This window comes from Aedes albopictus, chromosome 3 (assembly GCF_035046485.1).
Source record: "Aedes albopictus strain Foshan chromosome 3, AalbF5, whole genome shotgun sequence".
Taxonomy (NCBI): Eukaryota; Metazoa; Arthropoda; class Insecta; order Diptera; family Culicidae; genus Aedes; species Aedes albopictus.
In genome coordinates, this window is record NC_085138.1 from 12,789,945 (window position 1) to 12,807,734 (window position 17,790).

Sequence of the window (17,790 nt, forward strand, 5' to 3'; positions counted from 1 at the left end):
TAACCAAATATGAAACATCTCATTCACATCGAAATCAAATCTAATACACAATATAATTTACCTTTGTGAGTGATAAAAGTTGTTAACGGTTTACTTTCATCGTCCAACTCCAGTTGATGGAAAGCGTCCTTAATGTCCAGCCTTGTAAAATATTGTGCTCCATTTAAAGCCCAACGAATGTCCTCAATTGTCGGAAGGGGATGCGTTTCTCGAATGATAGCCTTATTCACCTGCCTCATATCAATACAAAGGCGGATGTCTCCGTTGTCTTTAACGACAACTACCGTTGGCGATACCCACTTAGATGGTTCTTCTACTCTCTCTATTATGTCTTTCTCCAAAAGTTCGTTCAGTTTCTGTTCAACTCGTTCTAAGGTTGCGAAGGGCAATCTACGTAATCTTTGCATGACTGGAGTGACCGATTTATCAATTGGAATACTAATCTTCACTCCTCGAATACTTGGAAATGTCCGGCTTACGTTGACAGAACGAATAGCCTCCCGTTGACTTGGCAGACCTACGATCAAGACTCCCAGCTGTATTGCAGTAACTTTGCCTAACAATGGCTGTGGACCATTTTCCACCACATAGAAGCGTGAGATTGTCCGAAGCTGTTTCCCACAATCATTCAACATAATTTCCGCATCGAACATCACACTAACATTCAAGCAATCCCGTTGTGCATATGCTTTGAACTTGCGGTCAGGACTTTGAGTCGCTCCAATTATTTCCACACCATGTCTATTCATATTGAACCATGTCTTATCATCAATTATATTTGACTGGACACCGGAATCAATTTGCATTTCAACCAATACGCCGCCAATCTCCGCCCAAATCAAATCACACGAATCACTAGCAGATGATACCATTTCAACTAGTTCAGTCTCCGATTCGTGATTTTCCGAATCTTCAATCGCGTGCAGTCGACGCGGTTGTTGAGGACGAGAAAACTTGGTTATCTTTCTCGATGGACCGGCACGAGAATCGGAATATTGATCAACAGCTCTCTTGGTAAATGATTGAGGAACAACCGAGGGAACAACCTTTGGATTTGCCGGCCGAAGACTGAGCCTACTAAAGCAAACCGATCGAAAATGTCCACGCTTCCCACAAGCCGAACACGTCTTGTTCCAGGCTGGGCACATCTCACCCGAACGATGGGGACGACCACAGAACTTACAACCAGCTTGAACTTGTCTAACAGATTCGGAGCTCAAATTTGGTTTCTGGTTTATATTTTGGCCACTAATTTGATCACTAGCCGCTTTTGTCATCTCGTACGCGTTCACTTGCCGAATCGCTTCCTGCAACGTCAAATTCTCAATTTGTAACAATTTCTCACGCAAAGATCCGGGAACAAACTGGAGTATTTTATCAACCACTGCGACGTTCGAACTTTCCAGTGAAGTGCCCCCAAAGTTGCATTTGCTCGCACAAACTTGGGCACGCATTAGAAACTTTCCGAGAGTTTCTCCCATTTCCGGTTTCATGTCCCAGAATAAATAACGCTCATGGGCTTCATGACGCTGTGGATCGAAATACTCATCGAGCTTCTGCATAGCCACAACGTATGGATCAATTTCAGCCTCGCAGTCTTCAGTAACATCCGCTCCAGGAATGTTAAAGAATATTTCTTGTAGCTCGAAACCACCACAAGCCAGTAATAACTGCTTTTTCTTCGAAGCCAGCGTTATATCTACAGCTTGCAAGTATATTTCAAATCCTCGTTTCCATGTGCGCCACTTGGTCCTGCGTTCGTTGAATGGCACCTCTCCCAGCGAAAATGCCGGAACATTTGAGAATGCTCTGTTCAAACTCGAGTTCAAATCCATCCTGCAACACAATATCATTAGCATAAACGTCATTTTAAAATTTTACATATTTACATGAAACGAAACTGAAGTCCTTCAAAACCAGTACGTTTCACCGAGATGTCGCTGTCTTGTCGCGGTAGCTTCCAATACCAATCGCTTCAAACCGCTAACGTGCCGCGTAGCTTATCTCCGCTCACTTGCTGCGTAGTACAATCTTCCGCTACCTTGCTGCGTATCAGTTCCCGCACGAATACTGCGTATTATTTTTCCCGCACCTGGCCGCGTATCTTATCCAACCACCTTTGTGGAAACTATCATTCACCGCTAACCAGTCGCGTATCCAAAAAACTGTTTAGCCGCTTCCTTGTCGCGTAGCAATCAGGCAGCAGTATGTCCGCTCCTTCACAATAAGCAATTCACACCACACAGGCCGGGTACTATGCAAAAGAAACACAATCACACACATTAATTAGTCTCACCGTTCTCACCTTCGACGCAATGTTCCCTACTTACCGGTGCACAAATCGACAGTATAACAAAACCGGATCAATTTACAACACTTTGCCGAAAGAAAATCCCAACTCGTACGCCAATTTGTGGTATTCCTATTTACAAGAATAGATAACACATTGTTTACAATTGAATACTTTGTTTAACATCCTTTATTCCACACCCAAACAATACAATACTGACAGATGACATACACTGAGAAAATCTATCTTTATAAAACGAAATACATTATCACAAATATCTACAGGGATTTCTCCAGGGATTCCTCCAGGAATTCCTTCAAAGATTCCGCCAGGAATTAGTCTACGAATTTCTCCAGACATTCCTTCAAGCATCCTGCCATAGATTCCTCTAGGGTATTTTTCATGAATTCATTCATGAATTCATTCATGAATTCCTCCAGGTATTCTTTCAGGAATTCCTATAGGCATTCCTTCAAGAATTTCTCCAGGAAATCTTCCAGGCATTTTCCTTCATGAAGCATTTTTCCAGGAATTTCTACAATATTCCACAATGATGTTCTACAATAACTCCCCAGGGATTCTCTCTGAAATTTCTCTAGGAATTTCCTCATTTTGTCCAGAGATTCCTCCAGGGATTTCTTGAAGGATTCCTCCAGGGATTCCTTCAGAAATTCGATTCTTCCAGGAATTCTTCCAGTAATGTCTACAGGGATTTCTCCAGGAATTCCTCAGGAATTTATCCAAGAATTTCTTCAGAGATCCCTTCAGACATTTCTTTCAGCATTCCTCCTCGGATTTCTCTAGGAGCTCCTTCATGGATTCATCTAGGGATTTTTCCATGGATTCCTTCACGAATTCCTCCAGGCATACCTCCAAGCATTCCTCCAGGAATTTCTCCAACAATTCTTCCAGGTTTTTCGCCAGGAATTTCTCCAGGGATTTTTCCAGGTATTCCTACAATAATTCATAAAAATTTCCTACAGGAACCCCCCAGGAATTCCTCATAGAATTCCTCCAGGAGCTTCCACCAGCAAATTTTTCAAAGATTCCTCCAGGAAATACAGGTCGAACTGGATTATCCGGAGTCGGGTTCTGAAGCTTCCCAAACATATATCTAGAGACCGGAATGGTTTGTACGTCATGATATTTCTACTGATTACTAATCAAAGCTGTTTTGACAAAACGTCAAAAATCCAGCTTTATACGACATTCCGTTCGCCAACCCGAGTAGCACACATGTTCCACAGAAGTACATACAACTCTTGTATGACTGATTTTGGTCATATAAGAGTTGTGTGAACTTTTGTAGAACGTGTGTGCTACTAGGGAAATATATGCTCGGAGCGCTTCAGAATCCGACTCCGGATAATCGAGTCCGACCTGTATTCCGGGATTTCTCCAGGATTTGCTCCAGGGATTTCTCCAGTAATATCTACAGGGATTTCTCCAAGGATTCCTCCAGAAATTCTTTCAAGAATTCGGCCAGGAATTTGTCTATGAATTTCTCCAGGGATTCCTCCAGACATTTCTTTCAGCATTCCTCCACGTATTTCTCCAGGAATTCCTCCATGGATTTTTCCACGAATTCATTCAATAATTTCTCAACGAATTCCTCTAGGAATTCCTTCAGGAATTCCTCCATGCATTTCTTCAGTAATTCCTCCAGGATTTCTTTCAGGATTAGAGGATTTCTCCAGGAATACGATTCGCGATTCCTTCATAAATTCCTCTCGGGATCTCTTCAAAAATGCATTCAGTGGTTACTTTAGAAATTTCAGAAATCCATCCATCATCTTTGCAAGCGCACCAGGGTTTTATTTCCAGGATTACTGCAGGATTTTTTCAACTACTTCTAGGATTTCTAGACGAATTTCTTCAGCGATTTGTGTTGGAATTCTTTGAGATAATTATACACGGATGCATACAGGAGCCAGGAAGTTCTCCATGAAGTCGTCCAGTGATTCTTACACTATTTTCTCCAAGAAATCATTCAGATGCTCATCCCCTGTCTTTAGGGAAATTCCGCAAGGATGTACTCGAAAGAATACAACTAAGCTAGGTCTTGCTGAATGAGCGTGTGTGTCATGCGTCGGTTATATGGACTACACTGCCGTTCTAAGCATATCTGTACCATGTTGTTTTTCTACGCATACTGTCCCACCGCTCTAACTTAAGTGACAACTAAAAATCAATGTCAGAAAGATGCTTGACGTTATCGTGGAATATTTATTTGTGATGCAAAATGAAAAAAATAATTAATTAACTTCAAATGGCTCTGTTACTGAGAAAAACACGGTAAGAATGCAAAACAACATGGGACAGATATGCTTAGAAGGGCAGTACAAGGAAAATAAATAATCAATTTCAATTTCACTTTAAAACACTGAACATATTTCTATTTTTTCCAAAAGTTTTAAGGCAATTCCATAAATTTCAGTTTTTTTTGATAAAAACAGACAAAAAAGAAAAACTCAAAAAAGATGGAGACATTATTGAAGAAATTCAGTTTTTAGACCATCTGGATGATTAATAACTGAAAGATCTCCTGCTATTCATGAAAGGCAAGTCTACGCAGGATTGGGGGTGTCTGAGATGGCTAAAAATGAGTCTACGTAGTTTATGGACAACACCTTAGGGGTGATACACAAATTATGTCACGCAAAAATCGACCTTATTCAACCCCCCCCCCCCTCCCCCCTATGTCATACTTTTTGTATGAGACCTCAAAAGTTTTTATATGGGTCGTCACGTTCTGCAAGACCCCCCCCCTCCCCCCTACAAGCGTGACGTAATTTGTGCACGGCCTTATGCAACTTATGCAACCAGCGTTTTGCGCAGGAACATCTTCAGAACATTGAACATATCTGCATTCATGCACCGACGTGAATCCTCGACAACACTCTTGGTTATCGAGGATGATTCAATCATCCTTTTGTTTCCCTTCCTCGCATTGACTTGAAATCTGACGTAGCAGACGTCATTTTCGCATAAAAATATAATATTAAACAACTATCTCTAAATCAGCTCGTGCACTCTTCTATCTAGTTTCAAAATGTCTATATTTTTTGGTTCACTAAGGTCACGAGTGAATCTAGTTGGATTGCCGTGTAAAAATTATGACAAATTTTACGATTTTGTGTGTGCAGGCACTGATAACGTGAATATGTTACTTATACACATTTTTTGTGATCTGAAAATTATGCACTTAGGGGCTGTTCATAAACCACGTCCATACAAAAATTTTGAAATTTGTATGGAGCATAGACTTTGGTCAGACCCCCCTTCCTCCCCCCCAAAAAGTCTACGTGGTTTATGAACGGCCCCTATGACTTGGTCTTACACATTTTAGTGCTGAAAGGCGTAGAATCCACACATGAATTCTGATCCACTGTGTAGTGTATCATTATTGTTTGTAATAATGAACTATGACGAATTAGACACACATTCCAACATCTACAGCCAAGCTGCTACTAAAGCTGACAGAGTGGGTCATGGCACTTTGGTCAAACAAGACACGAGAGGGAATAATCATCTATACTGAGAATTGTTTACCTTATTGCCTGTAGCGAGCTGACGAGCTAGGTAATGGGTATAGTAATTATACTACAAATCCTACAATCATACAATAGGAAAAGCGTCCTAACCTGGACCAGGAAGCTAGAGCTTCCTGGAATAAGACAAATAAGCTGCTGTTGCCCCAAAGACCATACATGAGTGGATTTCGCTCAAATTGCTCGTTTTCTGGGATATTACTAATTGGTTATCTAGCATCCTTTATAGATGGACATTCATGAATGTATCTAGATGTTTCTGTTAATGCACTACCTATCATCAGACAGAAGCTGAGTTTCCGTTACGTTTCAGCTGGTTATTTTGTTTATTTTTCGTTCTTCGACCTCAACTAGTTTGATTTACTAGTTTGATCAGTCATATCGTAAATAACTACATATAGAATATCTGGGTTCATGTTTCATTTTCGATATAGCAGTATTAATAAACATAATGTTAACGCTCCAATTGCTCCCTGATGGTCACCTTCCGCCGTGAATGGAACCGAAGGCGATGGCTTTTTGCTGTTTGTACCTGTGCCTTGGAGGGGGAGGAATAGTAGAAAGTAGAAGAAACATAGAAAAGTTATCAATCATCTGCCATTGACCTACAAATAAAATCCGTGTGTTGTTATCCGGAAGTGTCTGTGCTAGTGTTTGGAGAGTACATAGGCTGATTGCCACGTTTCTATGAACACGACAAAGTTCATTAGGCCCATTCGGTAGTATGACAGGAATATTATCCGAATTGGAACAATAAGTCCTTCCTTATATCGCCCCTTAATGCTAGAACTAGGTAGCTCGTTTTGGAAAATGCGGATAAAAATGGCTGGTAAAACTTATCCTGGTATAAAACATACTCCTTGTTGGTCTTAAAAGTTGAATTAATATGTGTTTTCGAGTTTTCAATCGACAAACTTGTGTTTATTGTGGTGTACGTTCAGATATAAACAAATTTCTTGGGATTTCGCAAAACTAGTTACCTAGTTCTAGCATTAAGGGGACGATATTCCCGAGCAGAGGGGAATATCAAATTAATAACTACGAAATCACAAAACCTTTTTTTATATCTTGTTTTGTTATTATTGAATTTTCAAGGCATTACGTTTCCATAACATGTTTTGTTGGAAAATCTTATTTTGTTATGACCAAGCAATTGGTATGCAGCCCTTAAATAACATTTCAATATTACATTCTGTTGTGGAACAAGTTTGGTTATTATTGTATTATTGAGAGTGCACAAATACTTTATGGTATTGCTATCTAAACTAAAACAAATTTTGAAACAAAATCTACGTCATTCTACAACGTTATTTACAGCATTTGAGGGAAAGCAACTGCATATTCACTCATCAATTTGTCTTCTCTTTCATTACATCCAAACTGAGACAAAGTGCATGCCCCATATTACTAGCTAGTATTCCGTGGGAAAAAGTTTGCATCATGCACCAGAAAAACTGTTTAACGATTTTTCGAAAAGTGCGCAAAGTTAGGCCCTAGGTGCGCAAAGTATGGTACGCTTACGGTATCACATTTGATAAGAGGTGTGGTATATTACGTGACATGGAGGTGCTGTAATGTGTACAAAATAAAGTCCTTGCTGGGCGGCGCGAGGTTTTGCTAAATTTCTGAAATTGACTGAGTTGTAGCTGAAAAGTACCCAAAATACCAGCCACTGCTCAAGTGGCGCAGTACCCTGCATACATCTAAACGAGAACATAGCAGACGATATTGAAGGTTTTTAAGGTTTTCAAAGGGACGTTCCAGATTCCGCCTTTGACATGTGAATTTCAATGATAAAAATGTCAAACTTATAGAGTAAACTTGTTTGAACGAAGCTAATACAGACAGCTGAATCCAAAATTGTAGATCGTTTTGAATGGGATTTTTCAGAAATATTTTGTATTTCACATGTTTTCCCTGTCGTTCCAGAGGATGAAGTCGGATCTACCTATTTGAAAGATAGGTACATGAATAGTTGAAAATACGCCTGCTATTCTAACCTCTAATTATAACGTCAAAAAGTACCGAACAGACTATGTATTACGAAGTAATGAATGTTAGTGAGAGTGGAGATAGCAAATATGGTACCTACTAAATAATTCTAATCAATAAAAATGTCAACTATACAGACAATTCTGCTCAATTGATGATTACATTTGTCTATTATATTTTTTTTCTTTCGATCTATTATTATTCGATCATATATTGTTTGACATTATGTCATAAATATCTTTTTTCATTACTAAAAATAATCTAAAACAGAATAAAACTAAACAGCATCTGCAGAAGTAATCATATCGGCATATGATATAATTACCTTTTACCTTCGCTCACGTAGGTACGCCGTTCTCACAACGCGAACAAAACAAAAAATAAAAAAAAATCATCTCCGTCTGGAAAGAATCTTTGTCGCCGCCAAAATGCACCCCATGACGAAGCTCAATCATAAATAGTCGACTAGCAACTTTTTCGTCGTTCTCTTTGTTCTGAAACAGCCGACGACGGGCCATGCGAACGCCACCACTGTTATTAGTGTTACAGTGCACATGTCTGCGCACCGCGATAGCGCTGTTGGTAAGAGAGAGAGGTTCATTGTTTGATCTTGCATTCAAATCTCTGTCTAGTTTTGTCCTGCGACTGGCAAACATGAAATGGGGGAATGGGGAAACTGGCAATACGTAGAACCAGTAAAGCTTCTATCGTCCCTCACTGCAAGTGCTGTGATAGCCTCATTGGTAAAGGCGACTGAAAACTTACGATAGCAGGATTGGAGGTTCAAATCCCGTCCATGTTTGTAAGTTTTATAATGAATTCGAATTTTTTTATGTGATCTATTATTTTCTAAAAATAGAATAACACACTTAAAATAATTACCCAAAAATGAGTAAAAAAAGTTAGTTTTTACCCTAATTTTGTTTTCGGAATGTTATCAATAACTCTTTAATATCAAAATTTGTTATTGAAATATTTCCCAAATCCACTGTTATTAAGTTGTTATTGCCACTAACAAAACATGTTATTAAATTGATTTTTCAGGAACAAATTTTTGTTATGTGACTTGTTATTTTGCCGCTTATGACAGACAAGTTTATAACTCAATATGTTATGTTAATAACATGAAAATTACTAATTCCATTATGCAGTTCTTTTGCCAAAATAACGCATTTTGTTATGCTGTTGTTATTCTCTTCTGCTCGGGTTGAACTATGATTATCATCAAAACTATACCATCGCCTACAAGGATAAACGAAATATCCAAAAGATAGTGCTAGCTACCCAACATTAAGGGTGCATGCGGAACAGTGGTGGGCACGCTTGCCGTTAACCGTTAACGCATTACCAGTTTTCCGGCTGCTGTGAAGATCGTGCCACATGAGGAAGTAAGCAACATTCACATTCATCGGTGGATGCAAGTAACTTTTACTTCGATTATAACGTATCTTTTTTGGTTCCAACTTTTTGTTATTTCAATACATTAAATACACAATAACCATGATGATTAGAATAGTCTTTACGATATTGCACCCCTTTTGGAACTAAGACTGCACCTATTTTAGTGTAATACCTCTTTCACAGTTTATGAGAGTTTTTGGTGTCAAAGTTGTACGAAAAATGTTATTTAGCTCTTTGTAGCATGCATAACTATTACATCCAGCCTACTGGAGGACAGCAGTGGAAGCTAATTTTATTTTTTATCGGTATTAGGTAACGAGATTTTTAGCCCTAGGTTAGTTCATCTCGGGAACCCACGCTTTACTTCCCTTCCGAAGGAAGAACTCACATTTTGCGAGTTTGTCGGGAGTGGGATTCGATCCCAGGTCCTCGGCGTGATAGTCAAGCGTTCTTACCATCACACCAGGTTCGCTCCACACTGGAAGCTGAATTTATTTCATGTGTTACTGGGAGTGACATGACAGTAACAGAAGATTCCGCTTAGTCTTAGAGGAAACCCTGCAAAAAAAAAAAGGCTATAGAAATGCTTTGATAAATCTCTGGAAGATTTTTTTGAGAAATCACTCCAAAGTTCAGTTATATAAATTCATGATTTCCTAAAGAAATTCTGGGTGAAGTCCAAGCAGGAGTTTCTGAAAAAAATCTGGCTTGAACATCTGGAGGCATTCAAGTCAAAATTTTCAGAGAGATCACTGCTACGCTACAACCCATGGAATTAAGATTTTTCCTTTAAAAAATCTCTACGCGATCTAGGTATTAAAAATAAAACGAGTTGTTTTATTAACCCGACGTTTTGACACGGGGATAGTTGGGGATAGTGTCTTCCTGCACTATCACCCACTATCAAAATGATTACTACATTATAAAACCCAGTGGCCCAGTGGAGTATTTTTCATACGACAAAATTTTTCTTCGACTGGAGCGGGAATCAAACTCACACTCTGACGCTTACGATACACCTAACTAACGACTGACGCCGCTAGCCACTCGGCCCCGATGCCTATATTTATGAGACAAAAATATCTGATCACGCCTACCCTCGGATAGGAAGTAAAGCCGTAGGTTTCAGCCCGTGTGTTGATGAGTTCGATATGAAGGGAGTCAGGTGTGTGTGTGTCTGTGTGGATGCCTCTTTGACCGTCCGTGTTTAGGCTTCGCACCAGAAATAGGTGGACGTTAAACTACAGTTGATGTCAAACGGTTTCGGCTGGCCAGAAATAAAAAGAAGAAGAAAGGATAGAATGGACATAATGACGCCTTACTCGTTCAAACGCGAGTTGATGACTTCTCTGCAATCCCACGATATAGTATTAGGAAGTTTGAAAGTGGGTAGGAATTATTTTTGGGAGTCTTGTTGGTACCGATATAACGAATGGGATGCAGTATTTTAAATTTATTTTAAACTAGCTGTCCCGGCAAACGTTGTCTTGCTAAGCTGTGGTGGTTTGACAACTGTTGAGGTCATTGCAGCACCGCACTCTAGATTGGTTTTATTCCAATCGTGTCAAATTTCTTCCCAACTCATGAAAACTCAGTAATTTCACAATTTTCCTACTTTTTCAATAGATTTCCGTAACTTTTTTTTACATATAAACACAGCCACCATGAATACGAATCAAACCCTGCAAGAGGATAGTTTCACCCGTTCGTAAGTTTTGTTGCCTCAAAGGGACTTCAAACTCATTTTTATATAGATATATATGTATATATATATATATATATATATATATATATATATATATATATATATATATATATATATATACATATATATATATATATATATATATATATATATATATATATATATATATATATATATATATATATATATATATATATATATATATATATATATATATATATATATATATATATATATATATATATATATATATATATATATATATATATATATATATATATATATATATATCTATATATATAAAAATGTAGTGGCATACGTGGGACCGCGCATAACTTGCGAACGGAGGGTCCGATTTGGGTCGTCTTAGTTTTGTTCTGTTAGTTTTCACCCAAGGAAGGTTTATGAAGCATAAAACATGGAAAAAATAATAATTTTTGAAAATCAACCTTGCATACCGGGGACCGGGGATTTGGTCTTGGCTAGAAACTTGAAACGTCAAAAAACGCAGTAGGCAAGACAAAGTTTGCCGGGTACAGCTAGTATATATATATATATATATATATATATATATATATATATATATATATATATATATATATATATATATATATATATATATATATATATATATATATATATAGATTAAAAACAAATTAAAAAAAATAAAATAACATGAAACGAGCTCATCTATTTTTCCGTTCATTACTCCTACTGGAATATAACACACCAGTCAAAAGTCCTAATCCCTTTCACCCTTAAGCGCAGTTTTGAGTTAGAAAGGAATCACTTAAGAAACTTCTTGAGTGATTCCTGGCAGAAACTTTCTCCGGTGACTGCTATTTGAACTGTCATTTCTTCGCAACAGCGTACTGTGATCGAATAAAAAACGGTTTCTTGAGGGGATCAGGCAAGAAATTTTCCATGTATCAAGATAGGCAGAGAACTGCAATCAGCCCTTTTGACGAATAACGGATTGTAGAGAGTCTTCATAACAAAGAATTGAATGAGGAAGAAAGTAGGCAATCTTGACACTCTTGTATGGAAAATGACATTGCATGGCTAAATTGATCCATCGACTCGACAACAGAAAATGAATAATGATTTGTTTATTATTATTTTTTATCTAACCATCTCCGATTTCCGATACCTACCAGCAGTGATGTTTCTTCAACAGTATTGATTTTGAAATATAAGTAAACATGTTGTTTTATGGTTAATGAACAGCCATGTTTCATGCATATAAATTGATCGGATTAATAACAATTCAGCCCACGTCTACACTTATTCAGAATCATTATCAATGAACATAACAACTGGGTGACATCGTCGTGTTGATTGCTCAAACTATCTCTTGCAATAGACATGTTCTTAATCCTAAAACTGTTTGAATAAATATCCATCGGTGAAAAAATAGATTGTAATCTGAACTTATTATTTAATACATCAGTGTTCTATATACTCTTGCTTGCGATTCATAAACATTTATGTATATGTTTATTATGTTCAACGTGTTTTGCACTTCTATATCTAGTGAAAACACTTAAGGCTCAAGCATTCGTCATCATTTTTCGGAAAATAAAAAGCAGTTTTCTCGCTGCAAATCAAAACAAGGAACTTGAAAATATATTCACTGCATTATATTCCTCATGTGGAGTATAGTGAATATATTTTTATAGCAAAAACTTTTGTTTTGAACGAAAAAACTGCTTTCAAATGTTTGATGATGACGATGATTTCAATGACGAAAAGTTCAACGTTAAAGTCAGTTAATCGGCTGAATGAAGCACACTTTAGTACTTCAGAAGTTTGTACAATAGGCAAATTGAAAATATTGCTTATCGATGGATTGCCTGGAATTTTTCGAAACATGGACACGTCTACTGCTCAGCCATCATCGATAACAAACATATAATTTTGCGGCAACTTCTCGCCACCTACAACTCATTTGTGTGCATTAATCAACAAGTATGGTCACAGCACCAATCAATTTCCACTACAATTTCCTGCAATGAGCAATTGATCGAAATTCCACATCCTCTTCACCCGCCACACAGCTGAACTGGTGACATTTCTACGCCTAATGGCATTGTTTGCTTCCTATCCACCCCACAGAAGGAATATAATTTATGCCATTAGTGATAGTAATCAACTAATCATAATTAATTTTGCTTCCTTGGGGTGAACATCCCGGCAGCGTGTACGACGTCCGATGAAAAGGAAAGAGACACATGTCCACAGATTGTCCACCACGATGAGGCCACTCAATCTCACAAAGTTGGAACCCACTTCAACTGCTGTCACCACCCTGCGTCTAATGGCAGCTGATGGACACAAACCAGCTTAATTAAAAAATTCGTGCTCCAGAGCCCAGCTTGGCGGCATTCGATAAACCGATAATTATTCCAGCTGTACTTGATGTTATCTCCTTTTTTTCTGTCTGTCCATAGCCCTACCGGGAGGTGTGCAATTAACGGTGATTTGCGATTCGGTTAAACAGACACGACACTAAACTGCAAAAAGTAAAGTCCCCGCGATGATGTCAAATTATCTTCCTCAAGTTTTCATCGATTCTGGACACGCGCTTCTGTCGGTGATGGTCCTGTTTCAAGGAGTTTCGTCCCACTTCTTTAGAAGATTCTTTTTTGCACTCACTTGCAAAGTAGGGTATTGTACCATTTGGGCAGGTGTACCTATTTTGGGCACTTGCCGCTATAACTAAGTCCATTTCAAACCGATTGATTTGAAATTTTGTCCAGAGTTAGATACTATACGTTCCCAACTCTGGACAAAATTTCAAATCAATCGGTTTGAAATGGACTTAGTTATAGCGGCAAGTGCCCAAAATAGGTACACCTGCCCAAATGGTACAAGACCCTACTTCTGGAAAGTACGATTTTCGTGGTTCTTCATCATGTCTTGGTGTTAATTACGCAGCATCGGATCAGTTTAGGAGTCAGTTCGCGAGAATGGCAACCTCAACTTGTTTGGATGTTTTCCGATGTTTTCAAGATTTGGAATGAAAATACATGCTTTATATTTGCATTCAATGAAACACTGGCCAGATTAGAGGCACGGTGCTAGCTTTAATAAAGTTATCAAATTAGAAGCACTATAGAAGCACATATAGATATAGCTAATTTCCTAAGGAATTTTCTTGTCCACCATTTTTTCTATAAAATTGTATGATTTTTACAGCTGTAATCAAATTAAAACAATAAGATCTACTAGTCAACAAATAATTTAGAAAGATTTATAAGATTTATATCGCAATAGGCTGTACTGATGCTGCTACTATCTATTTTAACTAGTGTTAAACCAAAGAATAAAAATAAAAAGAATGCCATCTGTTGTCGTTTTCTATGCAAACGTCAAGCAACTAGACAAGTGGCACTCTTTAAAATAGAGTTAATAAACTATAGAGGACGAATGTCGCTGGCGTCGCCACCGCAACATCCCTTGCTGGAGAAGATGGAGAGGGATATAAGTGTCAAAGCGAAAAAGTATACAATTTGACAGATAGATACCCGACATGTTTCGGAACGAGAACAAAGGGAACAGCAGCGACATTCGTCCTCTATAGTTTATTAACTCTATTCTTTTTAAGCGTATCAAAATGAAAGATCTCTGTATTAGTGTTCGTGAATTGTCATAAAAGAAGATGGTATGCGTATGTTTTTGTATCCGCACAAAATAAGTAACGCATAGGTACTACCGTATAAGGATTGACTTTTCATCCGTAGATAGCGCTGCGATAATGCCCCCCCGAGCGTCAGCGGAGTGGGCATTCTTGATATTATTCCCATTAGTCCTACCTTTGCTGCCTCACGTTTTCGACGGATGTACAGTGTATCAAACAATTGTCCGTACAGCAATTTTTTGGTCAACATAATTTTTCATTCAAATGTTTATAACTTTTTCATACGTCGATCAAAAACGCTGAAATTTTGACCAATCATAAACCATATATTGAAGCGCCATTGGTGTAATTATGAGCGCGCTCAAATAAGTTTTCTGAAAGTTATAGAACTTTTAGTAAAACTTTTAAGATTTTTGAACACATTTTTTAAATATTATATCTCAATATATACTCGATGAAACTTTTTCAATCTTTTTTTGTGTAACAGCTTATACCTAAGGCTTTCATATGCAGCTTCGTTTGAGGTTTTATATTCACTACAAAAAATATGAAAAATCTGTGTTCTATCTGAGTTCTATAACATTCAGAAAACTTATTGGATCTCGCTCAAAATTTTACCAATGGAGCATCAATATATGATTCATGATTGGTCAAAATTTAAGCGTTTTTGATTGACGTATTAAAAAGTTATAGACATTAAATGTCAATTTCAAATTTTGAATGAAAAATTCAGGCCAAACATTTCAATAGGTCCTATCTGCATTTGAGAAGCTCTCTTTGTTCACTTTCTCTTTCAATTATTGCAATGTAATGGTACACTTTTCAACTATTTTTGCAGTACAAAACAAAAGAGGATTGTTTTGACCATCGTTCAATGCAAGGAGGCAATCAAAATACAAATAAACAGCTGAGATATTAACGAAAGAGAGAGAAACCAAAGAGAGCCTCTCTTCTGCAGATTGGACCTTTAGACATGTTTGGCCTGAATTATTTGGCAAAAAAATTGCTGTACGGACAATTGTTTGATACACTGTATAGTTTAGCCCAAGACAAATATACGTTACACTGGCAAATTTCCCATCGACCAAGCTTTTTACAATCATTTCAAATATTATTAGTTGTAGCTTTCACAATCAGAGGCGCGTGCATTGTTTTTCTTTGCGTATGACATTTCACACTAGTCCTTCTGTTGACCATATTGCACAACACAGTGTTTCATGTAACATTTCCAGGTGATAATAGTGTGAATTGGACGATGGATTTTCACGAAAAATGCTCTAGTTGTTATGTCTAAATGTCTGTGGCTTAGCCACAGTTCCAAATCCTCTAGCAATTATGTCTATGTCATCTGCAAAACAGACAAATTGGCCGTGAAAATCGTGCCTCGGTTGTTGAGCCCGGTCTGTGCGGTTGATACTGTCGTACACCACCTTGAAGTCAATGAACAGGTGGTTTAAGAGCTGGAATTCACGGTATTTTTGGAGGATTTGTCGCATTGGGAAGATTTGGTTTGTTGTCATGCGGCCATCGACGAAGCCGGCTCGATAACTTCCCACAAACTTATAACCTTCAGGTGAAAGACGAAGGAATATGATCTGGAATAGCACTTTGTAGGCGGCATTTAGAATAATTCTCACACTCCAACTTGTCACCTATTGTACAAGATGGGGCATATCATCCCTTTCTTTCATTCTTGCGTTATCTGTTCTATTAGCCGGTGCAGACAGGTAGCTATCTTTACCGGGCCCATCTTGATAGACTCCGCTCCGATATTTATTGTTTTTGAGCCACTGGATAGCATCCTTAACTTCCCTCATCGTGGGTGTTGGCTCGTTGTTGCTCTCTGCTGTACTGACGTAGTCATTTCTTGCCCTGCCTTGGTCCTCCATGTTGGCGCTCTCCGCATCGTTTGGGTGTTCGTCGTAGTGCTTCTACCACCTTTCGATCACCTCATGTTCGTCCGCAAAGTTTGGCTGAATGAACCAAAGATCATGAAAATATAATTACCACTCCTCAAACAATGAACGTTCAAACCACACGAAGAACAAATTTTACGGCATCACGTAAATATTGACTTCTTTCTGTACAAAACAACAGCGAGTAATCCAAACGAAAAATGAAAGAGATCACACAAAGAAGATGAAGATCCCGTATTACAACGCTGCTAAGCGGCGTTCTTTCACAGGAAAGAATGACGTCCAATATTCTGGTGTGGGTTTCCCGAATAAAAAATACAGTAGAAAAAAACCGAACGTTGTATTGTAACAGTACTATTTAGAACCATATTTTTACAATAGACACCACTGTAAAATAAAAATACAAAAACAATGAAATGTAATGTAGACACCATACAGTGAATTGTAAATAAGATTTTTACAATATATTTTACAGGTTGTTAAGTAGCGTAAAAGGCACGGTAATGGCTGGGTATGCTGCGCAATTCAGATCCCATTGTGATCCGCTAGCCTATCCGCTACTCCTATCCCTACCTCCACGCGGTACCGGCCGGAAACTATGAGCAACCTTAGGGAAGATCGGGTAACCAACCCCGGTGGGAACTTTGATCGTAGGCTGACAGGGAAGGGGGGGTTTGCTTCGGCAAACCTGAGCATCTGTTCTCCAGGAGGAGCGGCTCACAACAGCTTCTGATCCCCATGTTAGGGGCGGCTGATCTACGTTCGAGTGCCAGGGAAGGACTCTAAGCTCATCTGTGCACTATGGTCCTCCGGAAAGTAGAGGGTTGGTGTCAGGCCCTACGAGCCAGCCGTAAAAAACCATTGTAACGGAAAATCAGCAACAGAATAATACGAACCGAGACCAACGGCAACGATCCCAGCGAACAAAAAGGACTTGTGATTGGAAGCTCGGTACGTGGAACTGCCGATCTCTCAACTTCATTGGGAGCACCCGCATACTCGCCGATCTACTGAACGACCGCGAGCATCTACCAGAGCTGCGGCAACACACGCGAGCTGGGAACAGCTTTCATCGTGATGGGTGATATGCAGAGGCGCGTGATCGGTTGGTGGCCGATCGACGAAAGAATGTGCAGGTTGAGGATCAAAGGCCGATTCTTCAACTTCAGCATAATAAACGTGCACAGCCCACACTCCGGAAGTACTGATGATGACAAGGGGCTATCCATCAATTACGTAAGGGATTTTTTGCGATTTTTCGACACCTCCTCCCCCCCTTGTAAGATTTTTTGTAT

The 17,790-nt window shown here is 38.6% G+C and overlaps 2 protein-coding genes across 2 annotated transcripts in view; one reads left to right on the plus strand and one right to left on the minus strand.

Annotated features, from left to right (window-relative positions):
• The window catches only part of LOC109421803 (calcitonin gene-related peptide type 1 receptor), a 213,798-nt gene that overhangs the window by 6,736 nt on the left and 189,272 nt on the right, over positions 1 to 17,790 (plus strand). The gene's annotated exons all lie outside the window — the stretch shown is intronic.
• Positions 11 to 2,560, minus strand: LOC134291564 (uncharacterized). Its single transcript, XM_062859483.1, has 2 exons — positions 2,331 to 2,560; positions 11 to 2,254 (listed from the first exon to the last, which is right to left on the minus strand). Exon 2 carries the CDS (start codon positions 1,866 to 1,868, stop codon positions 24 to 26), a length of 1,845 nt encoding a protein of 614 aa, XP_062715467.1. The 5' UTR covers positions 1,869 to 2,254; positions 2,331 to 2,560; the 3' UTR covers positions 11 to 23.